This window comes from Mytilus trossulus, chromosome 13 (assembly GCF_036588685.1).
Source record: "Mytilus trossulus isolate FHL-02 chromosome 13, PNRI_Mtr1.1.1.hap1, whole genome shotgun sequence".
In the NCBI taxonomy this organism is placed as follows: Eukaryota; Metazoa; Mollusca; class Bivalvia; order Mytilida; family Mytilidae; genus Mytilus; species Mytilus trossulus.
This window is the reverse complement of record NC_086385.1, coordinates 5,504,619-5,520,810: the sequence shown is the minus strand read 5'-3', so window position 1 is coordinate 5,520,810 and position 16,192 is coordinate 5,504,619. Positions and strand designations below refer to the sequence as shown.

At 31.3% G+C, this 16,192-nt stretch overlaps 1 protein-coding gene across 1 annotated transcript in view; it reads right to left on the bottom strand.

Moving 5' to 3' along the window:
• Positions 1–5,958: 5,958 nt before the first annotated feature.
• LOC134695349 (uncharacterized) overlaps positions 5,959–16,192 on the bottom strand; it is a 38,899-nt gene continuing 28,665 nt past the window's right edge. The window contains exons 11-15 of the mRNA XM_063556573.1: positions 15,610–15,649; positions 11,773–12,053; positions 10,844–10,871; positions 7,289–7,711; positions 5,959–6,275 (exon numbers count right to left, since the gene is read on the bottom strand). Coding sequence (XP_063412643.1) covers positions 5,959–6,275; positions 7,289–7,711; positions 10,844–10,871; positions 11,773–12,053; positions 15,610–15,649 — 1,089 coding nt within the window. The remainder of the gene's footprint in view (positions 6,276–7,288; positions 7,712–10,843; positions 10,872–11,772; positions 12,054–15,609; positions 15,650–16,192) is intronic.

Genomic DNA, 16,192 nt, shown 5'->3' with positions numbered 1-16,192 from the left:
GAACAGGTCAATAACAACATTTCTGCCAAATTTTGTTGAAGTTGGCAAAGACGTTTTATGATATAATGTGAAATGCTTGCCCACAATGTTGCCATGCTTTAAATCCAACATGTTTAAATCATGATCATTCACAGAGGGTGTTTAAATGATCAATCTCCAGATCCTTTTGAAAGGTGATGACTAAAGTAAATAAACAGTTTTATAACAGAAGGAAAACAGGAACTATATGAAAACATTACTTGTTATTTTTGTGTGAGAAATATGAGATGCAGTCAAATTAAATTAACAGCTATTGTATGAAAATTAAATTCCTTCTTTCATTGAATTTCGCCTCCTTTTTGTACTACCTTCCGCCACACTATATGAACTATATTTCTTATGTTCACAGTTACATGCATTATACACTTTTGTTTCTTTTATTAATTTTATTGAATTTTAATATAAAAGTAAGAAAATATGGTAAGAATATCAATAAGACAGCTCTGCAACACAAACCAAATGACGTAAAAACTACAATGTATATGACAACTTACATCCTTCAACAATAAGTAACATAAACAAGTCTTCCATCATAAATCTAAATAATTCTTACTTAACTACAAAACCACCGGAAAGATGTATGTTCAAAATGGAAAAAAAAATGTTATACAGCAAAATTGACAACCAATGTCTTCTGACTTGCTACAGACATAATTATACAGAATGTGACAGTATTAAACATGTTAACGGTAAAATAATAAATAATAGACATTTCTACCACATCAAGAACATCTATCACTGTCATATACAAAGGCATACAACGTATGAACTGATATTGCATCCACACAGTATACAGACAACACACCCTGACTGGAATCAAATGATTTGTTGTTTCTTTAGGTATCATACATATGCAACATACAAACGTAGACGAAACACCCTGTTTTTAAGTATAAGTCAAATGAATTTGATATTTCTTTAAGTATTATAATTAAACATCCACAAAGGACAGGCAACAGGTCCTGCAATAAATATAAAATTTAAGTCAAACGAATTTGTTGTTCATTTAGGTATCATACATGTGCACGACACAGCGCAGATTACAAACCCTGAAATCAAGAAGGAATTAAGTCAATTGGATTTGTTGCTTTTTTAGGTATCTTACATATGCATTCACACAGCGCAGGTAACACACCCTGTAATTGATATACACATTAAGTCAAATGATTTGTTAGTTTCTTTAGGTACCTGACATATACATCCACACAGCGCAGGCAACAGACCCTGTAATGGATATACAAATTAAGTCAAATGATTTGTTTGTTTCCTTAGATATCGTACAAATACATCCACACATCGCACGCAACAAACACTGTAATCAATATAATAATTAAGTCAAATGAATTTGTTGTTTCTTTAGGTATCATAAATAAACAGCCACACAGGACAGGCATTAAGGTGGTACATAACACTACAGGGAGATAACTCTGTAAAATCAGCTGAACGTTTTAATTACGTTGTGTTGGTTAGGGAATATTAAGCTTCTCAATGATCAAAATTAGTGTTAGTCAAACTGCTATGTAACCAGTGTAATTTTTCTGATAAATTGGTGGGTTAAAATTTTTTGAATTTTTTATATTTCTGTCAAAGGGTCAAAGTAAATACTTTGTCAACATTTTTTGAAACTTAAACGAGCCAAATTATTTTAGTGAAGGTGTTGGGTACCACCTTAAGTCTTGCAATAAATATAAAATTAAAATCAAACGAATGTGTGGTTCATTTATGTATCATACATGTGCATATCATAGCGCAGGTAACAAACCCTGAAATGAAGATAAAAATTAAGTTAAATGAATGTGTTGTTTCTTTAGGTATCTTACATATACATCCACACATGTACAGCGCAGGTAACAAACCCTGAAATCATGATAAAAATTCAAGTTAAATAAACATCCACACAGGACAGGCATTAAGGTGGTACTTAACACTACAGGGAGATAACTCTGTAAAATCAGCTGAACGTTTTAATTACGTTGTGTTGGTTAGGAAATATTAAGCCTCTCAATGATCAAAATTAGTGTTAGTCAAACTGCTATGTAACCAGTGTAATTTTTCTGATAAATTGGTGGGTTCAAATTTTTTGAATTTTTTATATTTCTGTCAAAGGGTCAAAGTAAATACTTTGTCAACATTTTTTGAAACTTAAACGAGCCAAATTATTTTAGTGAAGGTGTTGGGTACCACCTTAAGTCTTGCAATAAATATAAAATTAAAATCAAACGAATGTGTGGTTCATTTATGTATCATACATGTGCATATCATAGCGCAGGTAACAAACCCTGAAATGAAGATAAAAATTAAGTTAAATGAATGTGTTGTTTCTTTAGGTATCTTACATATACATCCACACATGTACAGCGCAGGTAACAAACCCTGAAATCATGATAAAAATTCAAGTTAAATGAATGTATTGTTTCTTTAGGTATCTGACATATACATCAACACAGCGCAGGTAACATTTTATCTTACCTCCTATACATTTCTAGGAATGTTATTGGTTAAAAGCGTCCGCGTGAAGACCGTGTATATTTAATATTAGGTTAGTAGGGAGGCGGGCTTATTTCATACACGGTTGGTAGTGGAGTTACGTCCCTATATATTCCATATTAGGTAGTAGGGAGGCGGGGCTTATTTCATACACGGTTAGTAGTGGTGGTACGTCCCTTTATAAAAACAAAACGGAACTGAGAAAAATCTTAAAGGTTTCAACAGACGAAGAAATTGATGATTAAGATTGAAATAAATTCATTAAACACATTTAAACCTAACAAGTTGTTATCGTTGGTTTTTCTTGTAGGATCAACGGAAGTAGTTTCTTAATGCTAACAGTATTGAACTTGCTTGCTCATTTTTTGATAGATCAGAAGTCTAAATTTTACACGTTAAGATAGTCGGTAAGATAAATTCTTTACATAGTGTGCTTCGCTCTCACCCCATATGGAATTTACTGACCCCATATATACCGTATTAGGTCACTAGTACACTATGTAACTAATAAAACCCTGACACAATACAAAACATTGTCCATCTGTTTTCTTTAAGACATGAAGCATATGCATCCACACAACGCAAGTAACACACCCTAACATCAATATAGAGTTTTCAGTCCAGTGCATGTGTTATCTTTTAAATCTATCATACATACTGCTAATGTTTTCATTCAAATCAACAGAATACTACTTCATTATATATCATCATAGTTTTATACATCAATACTCTTAGATAATCTACAATATTTCACAAAATGTTAAAACTAATATTGAATAGGTTAGAAACTTAGATAAATATCAAGTTATCTATGAAAACAATAAATAATAACATATAAAAAAATTAAGATGAATACAATTCAAATCAGTCAGTAATAATTTGTTACTATAATAACTGTACAAAACAAATCGATTAACATTAAATATAGATAAATATTTATATATCAGTTACAATGCAAAAAGCACATTATTCAAGAAAAAATAAGATAGTGAGTTGTTAATATATAGATAAACATTAACCAATTATTGATTTGGTTATTTCTTTTAATCTTCTGCAAATTATTTTCTTCTCTGGAATGTTGTTTCATAGCATCATATGTTGATATTGAAAACGGGATCACACGTTTGATATTAGCGAGATTAATGGAATTCCAACTCAGGTATTATTCGTTGTCTCTGAAATAATTAGACATTATCTTATCACCGAAATTAAGAAAATATATTGAAACCCCATATTAAACAATTGTATGCTTCATAACTTAATTTTTTTCATAAAACTAAGGATTTTCTTATCCCAGGAATAGATTACATTAGCCGTATTTGGCACAACGTTTTGGGAATTTTGGTTCCTCAATGCTCTTCAACTTTGTACTTGTTTGGCGTTATAACTATTTAGATCTGAGCGTCACTGATGAAACGCGCATATGGCGCATTAAATTATAATCCAGGTACCTTTGATAACTTTCATAACGGATTTATTGTTGTCTTGAGATATATTTTTTTTTAGATATTATGAGTCTTTCACAAGTTAAATTTATTATTTATATTAAATACTGATAGTTGAGATCACATTATGTCTCATTTTTAAAATTAGTTAAATTTATTCCATTTCTTGTAAACATTTTTTCTATTCTAAATAAAATGCCAGCATGGTGTCATATGTAATTTTGCAGCATCACACTTTAAAACCTGACATTTGTTTAGTTTTCGCTTTAAAATGTTATATAAATTAAAACATGGATTAGAATACAATGTGAAAAATGTAAGTGTTTGTAAATTATTGAAGAAATCACACATTCAATTTTTATCAACTTTAAGGTAATATAAATTGTTTTGACTTTGAAAGATACCAGTGACCTCATAAAAAGTAGACGGAACTATCGTAATATGTTTCATGATGATGGATAGGCCAATCAAATAAACGCATTTCTCATATCACATATCACTTATTCGTATCACACTTGGTACAGTGTGATGCAAAAAATTATGTTTATGTTAACAATAGCCATAAGAGAATGTAATTTTTATATAAGGAATGGGAAGATATAAATGCATTTAGGTTGATCAACCTTTACTTTTCTGTGTCAAGTGTATGGTGGACTGGTGTTTGTCTTTTTGAAGTTTAGTTTTAGTGTTGCTATTATCTGTTTTTTTTCCCTTAACTACTCATTCACAACTCAAATTTATAGTAGAATTAACAATATATATCTTCATCAAAAAGTAATATTAAGCTCCAAATATTAAAACCAATAGTTATTTCTGTTATGCAAATTATTTGAAACTCAGATTATTTATAATATCTTCGTTTACATAGAAAGATCTTCAGATTTTTAGATACAGGATGAATATACGTATAACCTACTCTTCCAGTTTATTTGTAGCAACCCTGCATGATTGATATATCTCTGCTTGTAACCAATGTGCTTTCAATTTTCTCTGCCAGTTCAGTAGTGACAGAGTCTTCTCGTATAGATTTTAGAAATTCAATAAATCCCTTTTCACTCCCATGCAAGAGGATGTCCATTAGTTTTCTGTTCTTTTGTATTTGTGCTGGACAGGCATTTATCATTTGACTATCAGCTATTGTCAAAATATCACATGATATTAAATGATCTACTATGTTCTCATGATTTATACAGTGAACGGTATTTGAGTAATTCTTCTGTAGACGAACTTTATACACTGGAATGTTCCACTTTGACAATCCTACAATTTATTGTTTAGAAGTTTTTATTATCACTTTATATATATGTATAATTAAAATAAACAACGAAAGTTTCACGGGAAGTCATGATCATTGATCATAACCACAGAAGTAGTAAATTGTTTTGGAAAATTCGCAGCAAAACTTTTGAGGGAAATCTCAGCATAAGAATAAGACCAACATTAACCGAAAATGTAGAAACAAATACTGATTGTATTTTTAATCTTTAAAGTGAATGATGGTTAATACAAAACACAAGTCATCCATGTTAACATTGCAATTATATCGACGACATAAAAAAAAATACAAACATAGAACACAAACCCCTAAAATTAACAACGGTGTCACAAGGATTGTACGGTCCGCCTAAATCAGACTACCTTTTCCACATTTATTTTGTGGGTTTTTGCAATGTTTCATTCCTATGTAGTGCTTTAAAAACTGTTGCTTTTTCTTTTTGCGCAATTGATAATTCAACTTACCATCATCTTCTGGATTGCTTGTACCTTTGGTACTTTCCACCTTTCAATACAAACATTAGATCTATTTTAACTTCAAAAGGGGCGAAAGGTACCAGTGGGACAACTTCAAAAGGGGCGAAAGATACCAGTGGGACAGTCAAACTCATTGATCGAAAATAAACTTACAACGCCATGGCTTAAAATTAAAAACACAAACAGACATTGTAGTAAAAATTGTATCAAGAACATCAATGTTATACAAATGCTATTATTTGTACATTTTCATTACAAAAAGACAGTTCATACCTTCATTTGGAGGTGGTTCTAATGATTCATTTGAGCCCTCTTCGTGTGAATCGCGTTTCAATTCATCTGCTAAATCAGTGTATCCACTTTTCCGTAGTGCATCAACAAACACTGTATAAGTAAACTCTCCCCTTTTCTTCACTACTTCAAGCAAGGCTTTATTTTGATCGTCTTGTCCAGCATGCTGCTCAATACGACGTCTATCATCAGATGATATCACTAAATGTGTTATCATATAATCTAAAATCTGACTTATTTCGATATCTTGTATAATCCTCTCTGTATTTGGGAAATACAAATTAAATCTGATTAAACTATTATATTATCATTTTTAAGTAGACATTTGTTTTCTTGTGTATTCTCTAAATCTGTGTATGATTGCATTATATTTCGATAACCCCTAAAGCCAGTAGCAAATTAATCTCTGGTTAATTTTGATAATTGTTCACGTGGTGTAACATACGTAGCTTTATATGATTATACGTCTGCAAAATATCCACTTTTTGTATGTTTTTTTTTTATCTGTTTTGCATTAAGCAGAAAAATTATGCTGATGAATTAATGAAGACCGTTTGTTCAAAGTTGTATGTCCTTTGACAGATAGACATGCACATATCAATTTATCCAAAAATCTGTGCTCCTTTTGTTGTTTGACATACCAGTTTAGAGGGAATATGTGATTTTAAAGCAGATCAGACAACTCCTTTTACTTTATTAGTCTTCTTATCTATCAGATTTTGAAGTATGCTTTTGGTTTGATTTATAGCATGTTTAGGTTGCCCAATCATTATATTATGTGTATGATTAGTTTGTGGCTTGATTTTATTTCTTTGCTATTTCTTAGGACTTTGCGTTTGCTATCTTTTTATCTGTTTGTTTTGTAGCGACAATTAATTTTAATATGAATACGTTAATGAACTAAATTTGAGTACGAATAAAAGAAAGGACTCACTTCAGCACGTAATATCAAAATTAACAAAAGAACCATTGATTTGAGCTCATTATCAGGTATTTTGTCATATGGACGATATAAAAAAGAAGATGTGGTATGATTGCAAATGAGACAACTTACAATTGACACAACTTATCAATTGCCAATGAGTTTGCCTTATAACTGTAATTGTAGAAACCACACCAAAGTTCAAACTCTTTAAGTGACATTGGATTTTGACAGGTAGGTTATCAGAAATAAAGGGAGTAAAATTGATCGGAAATCTAATTCTTCACGTTATATATAGTCAATGCACAAATATGATGTCAGACAAAGGAAAACTATGTCAAAATTAACACACCTTTAACCTGTTCTCCTAATCCTATTTCTATTTGTTCCTCAAATTCTACTTCTACTAAGTCCTCTAATTCTACTTCTATTTGTTCCTCTAAACCTACTTCCACCTTTCTTTCTAATCCTACTTTAAATATTTCTTCTAATGCTTCTTCATATGTTATGTATGATAATACACTAGATAAATCAAGCCGATGGAGAGCATTGACTAAAACTTCATATGTAGCTCCGGGAAGTGTCCTCCATTTGTTCAGAACCTCCTCTGTTTGACCACGAAGATTTGTCACGTGATTCATTGCAATGTGTTGCATGTCAACAACTGATAGCCCAAGTTCTATTCCAAGCTGGAATGTTTGAATTCCAATATGGTCAGGTAGTAGTTTTGTAATGGTACTTGATGGTCTGATGAGTAACTTCTCCTTTGATTGGTCTATAATGTAATACATTTTAACAGCATTATAATTTTTTTCTTATCTTTAACATTGATTAAAATTTGTGTCATAAACTCAGCTGTCTTATCATTTATTAACAATAAGAATATCCACGCGACTATGACCCAAAAAAATCAACACAAAACTTCAAAATTTGATATAGGTAATTAAGAAATATTTGGTAGTATACATGTCATATGGCAACATAAAGTATTTTCAAGAAACTAATGATATAAATGTAAATATGACAATCATTAACCATATAAGAACATATTGAAGCCGAATTAGACAACATTACAACTGTCTAAACACAACAATTCGTGTTTTATAATGAGAAGACAATGTATAAACGAAATAATACAAAGAGTTGTTAACTTGTACCTCGGTTTGTCTCTGCTGAGGAGTTGTCTCATTGGCAATTTTACCACACTTTCATATGTGTATTTTTTCAATTTTGCGTTTTCAAAGCTTTATACTACATGTACTATTCACCTTCATAAGGAATGCTGGCACCCAGATAGATATCAAAGGTACTAGAATTATAATTTAATACGTCAGACGCACGTTTCGCCTACATAATAGTTATCAAAGGTACCAGGATTATAAGACTTATGAGACTCATCAGTGACGCTCAAATCAAAATAGTTATATAGCCAAAACAAGTAAAAAATATAACACATGACGTATACAAACATAAAAAATGTGCAACACATTATGATAACCCTTGTTGAAAGTAGTAATAATCTTGGAATAGTTATTGAAATAATTTGACACTAGTTTTTTGCCCAAAACATGATAGTTTTACAGTGTTCCAAAGCTAATTATTTAATTGAAACTACTAATCTACACCATTTACTATTAAAATGACTCAAAGATGCATTATTATTTATCAACAAATGTGAATATTAAGAGGAAATGAACACCTAAGTGCAACTAAAAACTAGAAAATATGAATGATCTGTCTGCAGATATGACTAATTTCATTATCTTACAGAAGTAACCACCCCAACATTCATAAGGATAACTAAAAGAAAAACTGGTAAAACAATAAATTATCGTAATGACGGTTTTAGTAGTTATGTAACATTGTTAAGAGGCGATAACACATGTAAGGAGTACAACAACATAGGATACAAGGTTAATAGTGTTTTCATTATATATTTATAGGTTGATGCCACCTCTGGTGAACAGTAAGATCCCAAGAGTATCATCAGTTCAGTAGTCGTGATGCCACCTCTGGTGAACAGTAGGATCCCAATAGTATCATCAGTTCAGTAGTCGATCCTTCGATACTGACAATATTCAAAGTGATCTTATCTTTATCTCTCTGTCAACTTATGAGGGAATAAGGTCCACAAAGTTATCTTATCTTTATCTCTCTGTCAACTTATGAGGGAATAAGGTCCAAAAAGTTATCTTATCTTTATCTCTCTGTCAACTTATGAGGGAATAAGGTCCACAAAGTGATCTTATATTTATCTCTCTGTCAACTTATGAGGGAATAAGGTCCACAAAGTTATCTTATCTTTATCTCTCTGTCAACTTATGAGGGAATAAGGTCCACAAAGTTAACTTATCTTTATCTCTCTGTCAACTAATGAGGGAATAAGGTCCACAAAGTTATCTTATCTTTATCTCTCTGTCAACTTATGAGGGAATAAGGTCCACAAAGTTATCTTATCTTTATCTCTCTGTCAACTAATGAGGGAATAAGGTCCACAAAGTTATCTTATCTTTATCTCTCTGTCAACTAATGAGGGAATAAGGTCCACAAAGTTATCTTATCTTTATCTCTCTGTCAACTAATGAGGGAATAAGGTCCACAAAGTTATCTTATCTTTATCTATCTGTCAACTAATGAGGGAATAGGGTCCACAAAGTTATCTTATCTTTATCTCTCTGTCAACTAATGAGGGAATAAGGTCCATAAACTGATCTTATCTTTATCTCTCTGTCAACTTATGAGGGAATAAGGTCCACAAAGTTATCTTATCTTTATCTCTCTGTCAACTAATGAGGGAATAAGGTCCACAAAGTTATCTTATCTTTATCTCTCTGTCAACTAATGAGGGAATAAGGTCCACAAAGTTATCTTATCTTTATCTCTCTGTCAACTAATGAGGGAATAAGGTCCACAAAGTTATCTTATCTTTATCTCTCTGTCAACTAATGAGGGAATAAGGTCCACAAAGTTATCTTATCTTTATCTCTCTGTCAACTAATGTGGGAATAAGGTCCACAAAGTGATCTTATCTTTATCTCTCTGTCAACTAATGAGGGAATAAGGTCCACAAAGTTATCTTATCTTTATCTCTCTGTCAACTAATGAGGGAATAAGGTCCACAAAGTTATCTTATCTTTATCTCTCTGTCAACTAATGAGGGACTAAGGTCCACAAAGTTATCTTATCTTTATCTCTCTGTCAACTAATGAGGGAATAAGGTCCACAAAGTGATCTTATCTTTATCTCTCTGTCAACTAATGAGGGAATAAGGTCCACAAAGTTATCTTATCTTTATCTCTCTGTCAACTTATGAGGGAATAAGGTCCACAAAGTGATCTTATCTTTATCTCTCTGTCAACTAATGAGGGAATAAGGTCCACAAAGTTATCTTATCTTTATCCCTCTGTCAACTAATGAGGGAATAAGGTCCATAAAGTTACGTTGGTGTTTATTGTCAATCGTTGTATGTCTATTATGGTCAATATCTCCAATGCGATAATACATATTTAACATTCACAGTTTCTGTTGTGAGCTTTCCTCAGTAAGGTAAATACAGATACGATCTTCACCTAGTTTATAAAACCTTATCTTGTAATGCATTGTAGAAGTTGTTCGATTCCTCTTCCTGAAGCGTGTTAGTCTGTAAAGGGTAAATCAGTTACGTGGTCAGAAGTACTGACATGATTAATAAGATATATGTTTTATATTCTCCCATGTTAAAATTAGAATTTACATATAAAGTCGGAGACTAAGGTTCCACCTCACTAAGACGAAGCTAAATGGTTTGGTAAAATGGTGCCACTGCACCCAAATACGGTTTTACGATTGACCTTTCTTATCAAGGTTAATCCACAAATGTGTTTTAAAAATGGAATTACATCTTAATTTTTTTTAAAGTTTCACTTACCAAACTCTTTTTGGAATTCTCTTGAAATCTGAAATATGACATGCATATCAATCATTAAACACACAATTTTTAAATAAACCAGTTGGGGTTTCCTGTATTATCCCATATATATAAGTTAGACACTTATTCTTTTAAGCCCATACGTTCGCATCCTCATGTCTTTCTGTTTTATGAAATAAAGAAGCACTCACTGGGTTTTGGTATAAAATCACCTTTTTGCTGTTGACAGAAATTATATGACCTATTTCTATTTGAAAACATTGTTACGATAATATGAATGATCTCGAGAGAGAGGAGACAAACAAACTCATCTAAGATATCAAACAAATGATTTGGAACGCCAGATCTGTGTTTTCTATCATTTATACTCATATATGTCTCTCAACACAAAACATTTGGAAAGCAAAATCAAATACAAAATCGAAAAGTAGTACTTGCTGAAAATAAAGATATATACAATTACCGGCATTCACATTTCAATATTTGTTGATTTTTATTTGCAGATTAGTTTTGCTCTTAAATGGGTTAGTTTTTCGATTAAGATAGTTTGTCAAAAACAAAGAGTACTGTTATTGACATAAGTCAAGATTGTCACTCTCAATTTGGACAAATCATTAAAAAAAGATGGACGAAAGATACAAGAGGGACAGTCGAACTCATCTGTAGACTGAAAATAAATTGACAACGTCATTGCTAAAAATTAAAAGACAAACACTAGTACAGAATGCATAATATAGAAAACTTAAGACTAAGCAACATGATTCTACCAAAGACTGGGGTTGATCTCAGGTGCTCCGGAGGGGGTAGGCAGATCATGCTCCATATGTGGCACCCATTAAAATCATCTGTTGATGCTTGTAAAAAATATGTCAATTGGTATAACAGATGTTATTTAAGATGTTATATACGATGCATACGATTTTTTTTACCTGGCATAATATGTGTAAGTCTATATCTTCCTCTTTCATACTTTGCTGAAGGTGCTGGAATGACGCATGTACCGTGCTCTTCTTCCAATCATGCAAAGCTTTGACTTTGATATCAAAAAGCTCTTTGTTGATTGACTCGTTAATTATTTCCCAAGACCTAGCAGGTTTCTTTCCCTTTAGGTGCATGTATATTTTTCGTATTTCTTCCATTGTCATTTCAGCCGCTAAGCGTCCCAAATGTCTATCATCTGGATTGCTGTCTAACCATGCCATATCTAGACCTGTAATATATTGAAACTTAATCAATTAAAAGTAAAAAGTCGTAATACTAAATGTCCAATTTGTTGTTCTACTTCAATTATACAAGTTAAAACATCATAGACTTTCGAGCTTAACTGTAAGTTATTACTCATAAATGATCCAAGTTAGTTTAAACATATGTTCTTGTTCAAAAAGGACAAATTAATTAGACATTTTTCAACTAAGTAACCTCTTCTCCAATATACATACATAGATATACACATGAAGAACATAACATATATCGGACTTTAACCTATTGTTATTAGCATGACGATTTACTTACCTACAAATGCAAAGTAAGGGAATATTTTTTTTTCAATTTTTCACAACTGTATGTAAAGTACTATGATTTTGTGGTATAGCACATAAAGAAGAATTATTGTCCCTGCTGTAAGTGCACACACATTTTACTCATAAAAAATCAGCATGAGTTATCTACCCTTTTTAATTTCCAACCAAATGATGATACGACACTGTTCCATTTATGTACATCGAACATTGGAGTGGACTTTGAACTTATCAATAGATATGCATTCATATTATATGTTAATGCTTTATATACAAACTATATATTAGGTCCGAGACCACAATTAATTCGTAGTGCATTTCTTTTAGAATATAAATGAAAATGTAAAAAATCCCACCTGCGCTTTCTCAATGAAACTTTTACAGTGTGTTGTACTACTTTTTGGACAAATTATATCAAAATTATAGAAAACTTCATCGTCTCTAACTCATAATATGGACAATTTTGTGTTTAGGGTGTCTTGAAATCTTTTGACAGCTTCCGAAGTGCTAATTTTTAACCTTTTTCAACTGGACCAAATCACTACTTTCCTGTAAAATTCTTGATCCAATTTTTTTTACAGTGTAATTTCACCCCTTACTTACAATTTGAGGCATTAAACATGGAGAAATGAATTTGGAAGAGGTATAAAAAATATTGGCAAGTAACCCACTGTTAACACTAGGGACTACATTCGTGAACAACGAAAATCAAGGGACGACAATTGTGATCTCGGACCTAATAGGATAGAAAGAGTTGACAAATCTTAAAAAAACTTGGTATGACCAAAGCTTAATAAATTATAAGACTGCTTGCAAAGTTTCATAGCAATAGGATATATATTATAGACAATATGTTAAATTCTATACTCATCTTTGCCTGTTAAATTTTGACGTTAAAATTGAAAAATTTCAACTATCAACAATTTGGGCTTTGAAAATTTAAAAATTGCAAAAAAATACTTTTTAAATTCCCTAATATATCATTTATTATGTACTAAAAGCAAAAGAGTACTCCTTTGATTTATCAGACTTAGCATAATTATTCCAAAGTCAAATGTATATCAGCCTGGCCTAAAAATTGAGTTTTTTCAATGAAGGGGGGCTTACATAAAGATGTATTATTTTCCAGCAATTTTAAATTTGTGAAGCTTTTTGGTTATAAATAATCCTTACATATGTATTGAATGTACTTGAAATGGAAAGAAAAGTTACAAATAACATATCATATTAGTTTAAAAGGTTCCTAAGCCAAGTAAGACTGGAAAAAAATAAGGGTCAATTAGGCCGTGCCACATATTTACATTAAAAAATGCATATTGAGGCTATAAGAAATAAAAAATTGTGTCTTTTTTATCATTTCTATACTCATGTGACATGATACAACAAATCTGAGCACAAAAAGGCTCTTGCAATTTACTTTTTACAGACAGTATGGTATGATACAAAGATTTTTGCCTTCTTAATGAAAAAACTTGAATGCAATTTAAGTCTCAACAGGCTTATATTCAAACCACTTGCTATTCTACAGAAGAAAAGAAAGATATTATGTGAAATGGAACATGTACAATAGACATTGTAAAGTGCTTTTGATACAAATTTAGTGAGGTCTTTATTGTGGACTTCAAATTTTATGTACCAAGAACCCCACTTTTGACTTCATCCAAACAGGGCGTTAGACAAGGGTCATTTATACAACACATTTTGTCCATATTGTCTGAGATAATCTTATTTTCTGTAGATTCGGAGTTCATAAACAAGTTAAAGAACTAGATAAAGGCATAGAAACACAAGTATTGACACATGAAAACCTGTCAGATAGAATGTCAGGATGCCATGAATGCATCAATATTGAAAAAGCCTTAAATGCCTATTTTGACCATAACATGCCTAAATTGGTCATTTTTGCAGAAATTCTATAAAATAAAATTTTAAATCCTTTAGTTTCATGCTAATTGACAAATTGACACCACCAAATCATTTAGGGAAGTTGCCAAAGTACAGATTCTATATTTACAGACTTCGCCTCTTAGGTCTGAGACCACAATTAATTCGTAGTGCATTTCTTTTAGAACATAAATGAAAATGTAAAAAATCCCACCTGCGCTTTCTCAATGAAACTTTTACAGTGTGTTTTACTACTTTTGGGACAAATTATATCAAAATTATAGAAAACTTCATCGTCTCTAACTCAAAATATAGACAATTTTGTGTTTAGGGTGTCTTGAAATCGTTTGACAGCTTCCGAAGTGCTAATTTTTAACCTTTTTCAACTGGACCAAATCACTACTTTCCTGTAAAATTCTTGACCCAAATTTTCTTACAGTGTAATTTCACCCCCTACTTACAATTTGAGGCATTGAACATGGAGAAATAAATTTGGAAGGGATATAAAAATTATTAGTAGGTAAACCACTGTTAACACTAGGGACTATATTCGTGAACAACGAAAATCAAGGGACGACAATTGCGGTCTCGGACCATATGATTTGCCTTTTATTCATATTGAATTCTAATACATGTATGCTTCTTTCGCTTTATGAATAAACCCATGCTCTAAATCAAATAATTTGTGCACATGCGTATATTGACTACTTCAGAATAATGAATTTGGCATGCATTTAATTTATTTCCTTAACTTCAAACACTTTCAAACTCTAAAAATAATGAACATATTGTTACTAATTCGTTTATTATGACTGTAATGTGTTGCATTCCGAAATTGACACATTTGACCTAAATAGGTCAACTGTTCATGCTGACTGTTCAAAAACTCCTCCATCTTAAAAATCACAGTGCCAGCTGTTTGCTTTTTTACAAACAAAAAAGGGAGGTTCATTGAAGAGCCTACATAATTGCTTTACCCTTATACACATCGGACATAAAAATTACCTTAATTGTCCTAATCAGAATCGAAATAATTGATGCAAGCTATACTTTGTTGTAGTTTTAACATGGTAGGCATTATATTTGTGTGATTTAAGCCCTCACTATCGGTCGGGGAAAAATAATACCCAACGATATAAAGCCTACCCATGTTAAAACTACAATAACGTAAAGCTTGCATCAATTATTTCTTATTTTTAAAAAAAAAAATTTGGGGTGGGGGGATTGTCATTTTGGGTTATCTACAACATTTTCTTTAATGTTTATAAACAAACATAAAAAAAATCTTTAAACTAATGTTTTTAAGTGTAATATTATAATACAAGTAAATAAAACTAATGACGGAAATCATCAGACATTACTTACCAGGACAATCTTCTGGACATCTGTCACCCTCCGTAGGTAACTGTAAAATAAGATAAACAAAAGCTGCATTTTAATGAACTTATGATGTCTTTAGGAGGCTCGGGGGTACAAAAAATACAGCAAAATATTAAACATTTTTTTTATAAAAAAAGTTTTTATTTTACACTATTAGTTGTTACTCAATTATATGGTACAAAAATCAACCCAAAAAAATCAATTCTTGTTCGCATCAAATGACTTTTCAAATGTTTATATCATTGAAAAAGCTCCAAATTATCCTCTTTTGGTGAAAACAATGATTGTTTTTTGCATTAAAATTGAAATATCTTATACGGTGAAGTATATTTTCTATTATTTCTTTCAAATAAGCTGTACTTGAACTAAACTGTTGTACATTAAAAGCGATAACTGAAATTTAGTTCTTTTTTTATTTCGATATTACCCTTTTCATCTATTTGTTCAACCGAATGAGGACCTTAACTAAAATGCCTGCTTCTTTCGAGGGCAGAATAGAATGTAAGCTTAAATGAACGATGAACCCAGATTTTTTATTTTATTTTTCTATAAAGTATAGGATGAAGTG